Genomic DNA, 8,642 nt, shown 5'->3' with positions numbered 1-8,642 from the left:
TAGAATCAACCAGGTTGGAAGAGACCTCCAAGATCATCCAGTCCAACCAATCACCCAGCCCTGAGCAATCAACTAGACCATGACACTAAGTGCCTCATCCAGCCTTCTCTTGAACATCTCCAGTGATGGCAACTCTACCATCTCCCTGGGCAGCCCATTCAAATGGGCAATCACCCTCTCTGTGAAGAACTTCCTCCTAAAACATTTTATTTCAAATTTCAGATTGCATAATCCAGCAATATGTAGTCACCTTTCAGTGCTTCAAAGATCCTTATTTAACATATACCTAAGAGACATATTTAGTCTACAAACAGCAGTTTCTACTAAGCAACACAACTATACCTCGCATGCAAACTAGAGCATTTACACAATGGATTGATAGCAAAGACCTTCAGCTTGTTGCAATAACAGATTTTTGAGCTGTTTTCCTCTTACAATTCAGAAATTTCAAAACTTTTTTCAGGATAACTTTAGCTGAGATCTTTCTATCCAGCACAAAAATGTACAGTCCAAACCTTTGCCACTGGAGATCATCCCTTGACTATGTTATTCAAAAAGCAAGCTGTTAATATAAAAAAGTTGTCTCCATACTTGACGGTCATTAGCATAGCAGAACAATGCTGTATGGATGCTGAGAAGGGTCCTCTTTACCACCTAAGAGAGACACATCCTGTTACCTAAAGAAATATCCAAACAAAATAAAAATTGTGAAGAAAACTAGATAGAAGAAATTTCAGATAATATACAAAACCTTAATTCAGGAAACACGTAAGGGATTTCAAAAAGAAAAAGAAATTACTTACCTAAAAAAAAAGCTCACTTATAAATGGATATTTGCACTTAAGTATCTTGCAAATCTTGCGTGACTGTAAGATGATATAATTCAAAATTGTATTTGCAACCAATCCTCTGTGTTTTAGCATGGCTTCAGAAAAGCTCAAGAAAACCAAAAAATAAGCAAGTAACTGTACAAATAAAAGTGGCTGTGACTTAAAAGTGACTGAAAGTCATACATTTATAAACATAAATACTAAACAGACTTAATCAAAGAACATACCCACATCCACGCTCTCTGCAACAGATTGCTGGATACCACAGTTATATTTGATTTGACTGATTAAAAACCAACCAAACAAACAATATACCCTCTATATTATAAAAGTAAAAACCCTTGAAAATATTGCATCCTATGAATACTTTATGGGTGATCACATAAGTAAAGAGAATTATTCAGCTTCTGAAGAAGGTAGGAATGTTATCAAAGGAATCATAGGAAGAAATGTTAATGTAATTCATACGTGAAATGCTATTGGTAAGAGTCCTGTAACAGTAAGATGATACTACAAATAAAGACATTTAATGAAAACTTCAAATAGCACATGAGTGGACAAGCTCTTGTAGTAACGAATGGGCCTAGGATATTACAGCATCCTTTATCTTATATCTCTGATTGTCTCAGTAAAACATAGCTGAAAAAAAATGATGAAAATTGCTGTTTCCAAGAGACATATTACCTGCTCTTATATGTTGTGCTAGCATACATGACACATATGTCAATGTTAATTTCTTTTGATACAACCATTAAAGCAGTGAATTGTTTATATTGGTGGTGTGTGTTTGTATGATTACACTACTTATTTTACTGAGGCTTTTACAACACAAAAAGTCAGAAAAGTTGCATCTGACACAGTTAAGTTCAGTAATTTTGAATAAAATCTAAGAATTTCCTTCAACTTTGTCTAAGTCTAATCCAAAATAAGCAGCAGAAACTTGGATACTAAAGTCAGCATTGTATAGTATGTAGCCCACCTGAAAAATATCCTGTTAAAAGTGCACATTAATGTCAGAAACAGTATGAGTCATAGGAAATGCCTATTTTTAAACAAACCAGTCTCCTGTGTGGTGGTCTGGCCCTGGGTGGGGGCCAAATACCCACCAAAGCTCTTCCACCACTCCCATTCTTAGATGGACGTGGGAGAGGGGAAAATAAAACAAAACCCAGCAACAAGATAGGAGCAATTTAATTATAAGCACAAGCAGAAGGCTCTGTGCAGAAGCAAAAATGAAGAGAGATGTTAATCTTTACTTTCCATCAGCAGAAGGCTGGTCTCAGGAAGCAGGGCTCTACGTATAACACTTAACTCTGAAGGACAGACACCATTGACAAATATCCCCCCACTTCCTTCTTTCACTTAGTTCTTATATCTGAGCTAATATCATATGGCATGGAATATCCCTTTGGCCATTTGGGTCAGCTGGCTTGGCTGTGTCCCCTCCCAAGATCTTGCCCACCCATCAGCATATCCTTGGGGTAGGGAAATGTTTGAAAAGCACAGCCTGGGTGCTCTGTTCAGCAGCAGCCAAAACACTGGTGTCTTATCAACACCCAGCTACAGCACTGCAAAACGCAGCACTAGAAAGATGCTCCAAGGAGAATTACCTCCAGCTCAGCTAAATCAAATATACTGTGATATACTCTTATTTTTAATTTCAAAGTGAGTTTCTTTTCTTGAGAAGAAAAGAATTTTGTGCACTGAACTAAATAGGAAGTTTCAGGGACTCCACAGAAAGTCTACAGTCATTGCAGAAGGAACAGCAAGGTCTGCCAAAACCAGTTCCCATCATTTTTCAGCAGTGATTACAAATCTTGCATTCTCTCATTAACTACAACTCAGGTGTAGAAACTTGCTTCTCTGAAAGCTATATTTAAATAAATTAAGATTTTTTTTCACACTTAAAAGGAAAGTTTTTTCATCACCATATAATCACTAGATCTGATCCTAAAGACTCTAGTGTTTAAGTTTGGCTTCACATATATTTGTTAAAACAGCATACTAGTTTCAACAGCAAAGATGCCCTATGTGAAACTTGAGGTTAAAAAAATGTCACTTTTATTCTGCTATTTGTCTACAAAGTTCAGTTGAATTCATTTTCAGAGCAAAGGGATCAGTCAGAATCATTAACTACATAATTCTCAGCAAAACGTGAAGAAACCAAAATAGTGTTCTCGTGTTGTACACACAAAAAGAAACATCACTTCAATCTCCAAACTGTGCGAAACAGAGGGGAAACAAAGATGGATGAATATTCCAGACTGGGTGGAGGTGGCTTAAAACCCAATTAACAAGTTGTAGCAGCTGTACCTGAGCCTCCTACCATCATCAGCCTGCCCAGCCTCTGGCTTCGATTAGTGCAGAATTTGAGATCATTTCACCATAATCCTCATCCAGATCCCAATTTCAGAGCAGCAGTATTGACAATCTGCTGAACTGAAAGTCTGACTTTTAAGAATACTGAAAGATAGCGCTTGACAGCCGGTTGACAGCCGGCTGAACATGAGCCAGCAGTGTGCCCAGGTGGCCAAGAAGGCCAATGGCATCCTGGCCTGTATCAGAAATAGTGTGGCCAGCAGGAGCAGGGCAGTCATTCTGCACCTGTACTCAGCACTGGTTAGGCCACACCTTAAGTACTGTGTCCAGTTCTGGGCTCCTCAATTTCAGAAGGACATTGAGACACTTGAAAGTGTCCAGAGAAGGGCAATGAGGCTGGTGTGAAGCCTCGAGCACAAGCCCTATGAGGAGAGGCTGAAGGAGCTGGGGTTGTTTAGCCTGGAGAAGAGGAGGCTCAGAGACCTTATTGCTGTCTACAACTACCTGAAAGGAGGTTGTAGACAGGTGGGAGTTGGTCTCTTCTCCCAGGCAACCAGCACCAGAACAAGAGGACACAGTCTCAAGCTGCGCCAGGGGAAATTTAGGCTGGAGGTGAGGAGAAAGTTCTTCACAGAGAGAGTGATCTGCTATTGGAATGTGCTGCCCAGGGAGGTGGTGGAGTCACTGTCCCTGGAGGTGTTCAAAAAAAGAACTGGATGTGGCACTTGAAGCCATGGTTTAGTTAGTCATGAGATGCTGGGTGATAGGTTGGACTTGATGATCTCTAAGGTCTTTTCCAACCTTGTTGATTCTATGATTTATCTATTTATCAGAAAATTTTAAAAAATATTATTTCTCTAGCTGTATTTTTTTCTTAGTTATAAATGAATACTAATACAGGCAATTTATTTTATGATGAAACTGTGAGCTGTAAAAAAATGAGGTGGAACAACAGAATAGCAAAACAGCCAGGACAAAAAAAAAAACAAAACCAAAAGCTTTCATTATGGAAACAGTAAACTTAATCCTGTTTTGAAGTGGGTATAATTAATTCAGAGATTAATAAAAACACTTCATAACAAAGACCTCAAATGCTAACAAAACCAGCTTGATTCCATTCTGAATTTCTCTTTTTATTTGTAAAGACTGGCATTACAATTGAAAAGGACTCAAAATGGAGTGATGTACACATCATTGATGTTTCATGATGCAACTGATGAAGTCCCTGAATGGATATTGCTTCAGCTTTGCTTTTAAAAAATAATTTAACAAGAAAATCTTCAGCTCCACTATTGATCACAGGTGGCAGAAATGAAAGTAAGAGAAACCCAAACTACTGTCAAATTCATAACATATACATTATTAGCTGATGGTACTTGTTCCAGATGTACAATAAAGCCCACAACACTTTTATTACTATGGATATAATTATTGTGAATGTTTTTCAAGTTGATCAACTTGTTTCTGAAGAGGTTGGCTTTTTTAAATTGTTTTAAACTTGCATAATAAACATGCAATGAAACATTTCTTGTTAAAGTGTTTTTGCAGTTGTCTTGTTTTCATACAAAGATTTCATAAAGTTGCAGTGTTGTATCAGAGCATTACCAAAATAAGAGCAAAAGCTAAAGAGGAAAGTAAATGTGAAACAAACTCTATGACAATAACCTAAACTTGTCCTGAGACACTCCAGTCATATTAAAAAGATGTGCACAATCAAATCACTTCCTCCCAAAACAACCCAAACCACAAAATAAATATTAACTTTGAAGAAGGGGAAGACAAAGGAAAAAAATGGTGTCATCATGCACTCATCTTCTGCATAGGTCAACCCACATATAGTAAGGCACTATTTCCCAGAACTTAGTGTCCACAACATTCTTTTACAGTGCTCTGCAAATTATATATAAATCCTTTCAGGATGATGAAATAAACAGATTGAGTGAGTGTTGCTACCATGCCACCCCATGTGTGATCTTATAGACATGGGCATCATCTGGCAGTTTCATAAAAAAGCTGTCTCAAGTCTCTTCTAATGTGTGCATGTTATGTATAGGGATATCTTTTGCATGTGCAAGTGGTTGGTATGTTTTCCAGAGTTGCTGTTACTTTTCATTGTTCTTTACTCCAGTGTTCTCAAAGCAAATACACAAGAAAATAAAAGAGCAGTTAGGCCATTAAAAACAGAGATTTGGTGCTCCAAAAAGCACACACACTTTGGGGATTTAAGAAACCTGTTAGACATTTCCAAAAGAGCTGGGAAACACAGGGATGTGTTTTTGCCTGGAAATCCTCATCTCTGCTTTAGTTGAGCTGGTCTTCATATTGTTTTCGGAAGCAATCACCAGCAGGAAAAAACTCCCAGCACCTTTCTTGATACATTTTCCATACATAGGATTCCTGAAAGAAATACACATTAAATAATTTACCTTCATACACCAAGAAAGCACCAACTGTGACTTTCTTCTTCCCCCCCCCTTTTATTTATATACTGTTTCATTTTTATGATTCTGTGCACATCAGGTTGTTGCATATCAATCTACAAAATCATTAATTATTTTGATAATTTTAGAATAGCTTTCAGATTTTTGTCACCTGCTCAAAACACACTAGAGAAACAAACATAAAAGGACCAGGTAGTTTAGTTCTCACTGTACATCCAGGAGCACTGTAAAACTCAATTAAAGGTGTTAACAAGACAAATACCAAGCCAAGCATAATATTTTCTGACATAGAAAATAAAAGTTATGTAGTGTGAAGTACTAGTATTGAAACAAAATGGTTTGTAGAAATCTGGCATCAGCGAATATAGTAGGACACACTGTATACCAAGAAAAATCTAAAAAAAAAAAAATAAATAAATCTCTTTTAATATGAAATTCTTAATTGACAAAAGGATGTTAAAAAATCACAAAGCAAATACATAAAACCTCATTATGGACAAGGCTGGGAAAATGTTTGCAAAAATGATTATAATTTCTATAATTGCTCAGTACATATATCAGAGTTCAAAATGCAGAAGCTACATAGATTCGTAGCAAATTATTCCTCTGATCCAAATCTGTAGGTCTATGTGTATAATGCTTTTGTTGTTTTCTGGTCTGCAACACAGCGATATTTGCTTATTCAGCTGCAAGACTGTCACTAGAGAAATAAAAGTTGTCTAAATCTGATACCATCTTTTACTGACTTTAAATATGCTTAAAGAATTTGAAGAAAGCACCAGAAGTTTTAAAGAACAACAGCAAAAGGGAAACCTCCAGAAGCTTTTTAATAAATGTACAGTTTTTAAATATATATTTTAAAATATATGCACAAGCTCTTTCATATGGACTTAGCCAGGAACGTAGATATAGAAGATTATATATAGATAACAATGACAATTAAATGAAATTAAGTAAGACTATTAAGGAAGAATTAACAGGGAGTAATTAAGTGTTGCTTTCATGGGATGCTTAAATATTCTGTTTCTCACTGATTTTGTTTATAGTCTGTATTTATATTTCGTAAAAGTAAAAACTGAAGAATTATAGCTCAAATAGCAAAATTGGAACAGGAAGTACTATAGAATTGATAAGCAGTCTAACAGTCCTAAGAATTGTTTAGAAAATAAGAACTAAGTTACATACCATATTGATTAGAATACTTAGTTTTGCCAAGCTCGAATGATTTTTATTTTAGAATCAGTCTCATTTAATAACTGTTTACATTCATAGACTTACTCAACCTACCTGTCCTGTGTGCTCTGTTTCATCTTTGTTAATAAGATACATCAGAAAAAACCTACAAGTAAAGATACAGCTATTATGAGTAGAGTATTTGGAAATATAAGGCAACCCACATTGGAGCAGATATTTTTCAGCATGTACAGTGATTATGGACTTACAAGTTCCAGAGTTCTATTTATGATAATACAGACATATTAAATATACTTTCCTGGCACTGTTGACATTCACTCCTTGCTCAATAAGTAATATGCTAAAGTGCAAGACATTCAGTTTCATTTACAGTAAATGGTAACTCAGTTTAAATTAACGTTTTCTAAACTTTCTAATCTGAAAATTGCAATAGGCAATTCTTGTCCACATACACCAACTTAGAAGGAGACTGAGAATATTATTTGGAGCTTTCTTTGCTTTCCTCTCTATACAGCGAATAAGAAACACTGATGATTAAGAAATTTCTCTTTTTGAAATTATAGGTTAGGGATATTTTACTAGTGAATGTAACTCAAGATCAACAAGAGCAGAAAAAAATCCTCTAGTTTATATTAGTTTATACTACTCATGTAATAAGCAGGAACAAAATCTGACACGATGGTACTTTCAATTTATTTTGCTTATAGAGATATGTGAAGTCACAGTTTCATTTTTTTTGTGCACATACAGTACTAGTTCACAGACACAAAGTTATGATACATCTTACTGGATTTGCCAGGAGAGGACAAGTGTGATGCAGTGATTGTTGACCCAAGAAATTATTTTATTTCCATATTTAAAAAGACTAAGTTTAGTGTTTACTGATGCTCTGCTTATATTTTCCAAAGGTGGACGTGATGCCCTTGGTCTGATCCCTTCCCTCTTTGGCTCCTTCTCCAGTTTCCCTACTTCCTTTTGTCTCAGGCTCTCTTAGCCAGCATCCACACTCCAGTCAAAAACTCTGTCCAATATTTTTCCTTCTTTTGCTTTACTCCTTTGCTTGTGCACTCTCTTCATCAGTCTGCAGGCCAGGTCATACTTCTGTACCTTACACAACATGTTCTATTTTACAGTGTCACCACACCCACATATAATTTCCTGGTTTCTGTCTCCTAGATTGCACAAAATTGGCATGTCACAACCAAGCTGGAAACAAGGTAATGAAGTTTGTTCATTCCTTGCTCCCATCACCACAGAATTATATATTCAGACAGCCTAAGTGCACATCAAAGCCAAACAGTACTGACTCTTACTTATTCAAGAGAGATAAGCAGGTGCTTGCAGAGGCTACAAGGGTTAGCAATGAATTAATTTTTACTGTACTCACAAGTAATTGGCCAAATTGTGCTCCTGTAGTGTGTGTGTTTCAAAGCCATGGGGCACTGTATCAAAGTAATCATTTCCTATTCCACAGATAAAGCACTTTGTCTAAAAGAAAGAATACAGAGCACTTCACTATATATAAACATAACACATTTTGAGAAAAGGCCAATAAAAATGTAATAATTTTCTTGAAAATGACAATGTATTATGCATAATATGTGCTGGGGGGGAAGCCTTTTCTTTTAATGATTGAGACTGGCTACTTTAGCTAAAACACTTGAATAGAGTTTAACTGCCATCTGAATAGATTCCTACTGTTTAAAAAGAAAAAAAAAATCTTTTCCCTGTGTAAGGGAACAGATATCAGGAGAAAGAATGGCAAACAATGGTCCAAGCTGTTGTTTGTTTTGTTTTGTTTTGTTTTTTAACACAATAAGTAGTATTCGCCATAACATACGGCAGTGAGCCAGCAGTG

At 36.1% G+C, this 8,642-nt stretch overlaps 1 protein-coding gene across 1 annotated transcript in view; it reads right to left on the bottom strand.

Annotated features, from left to right (window-relative positions):
* Positions 1-5,450: 5,450 nt before the first annotated feature.
* RYR2 (ryanodine receptor 2) overlaps positions 5,451-8,642 on the bottom strand; it is a 294,938-nt gene continuing 291,746 nt past the window's right edge. Inside the window, exons 104-106 of the mRNA XM_054396845.1 lie at positions 8,172-8,272; positions 6,878-6,929; positions 5,451-5,546 (exon numbers count right to left, since the gene is read on the bottom strand). Coding sequence (XP_054252820.1) covers positions 5,451-5,546; positions 6,878-6,929; positions 8,172-8,272 — 249 coding nt within the window. The remainder of the gene's footprint in view (positions 5,547-6,877; positions 6,930-8,171; positions 8,273-8,642) is intronic.

Source organism: Indicator indicator, chromosome 2 (assembly GCF_027791375.1).
Source record: "Indicator indicator isolate 239-I01 chromosome 2, UM_Iind_1.1, whole genome shotgun sequence".
NCBI classification, from domain to species: Eukaryota; Metazoa; Chordata; class Aves; order Piciformes; family Indicatoridae; genus Indicator; species Indicator indicator.
The sequence above is the reverse complement of the archived record's forward strand: the minus strand, read 5'-3'. Positions and strand labels throughout refer to the sequence as shown.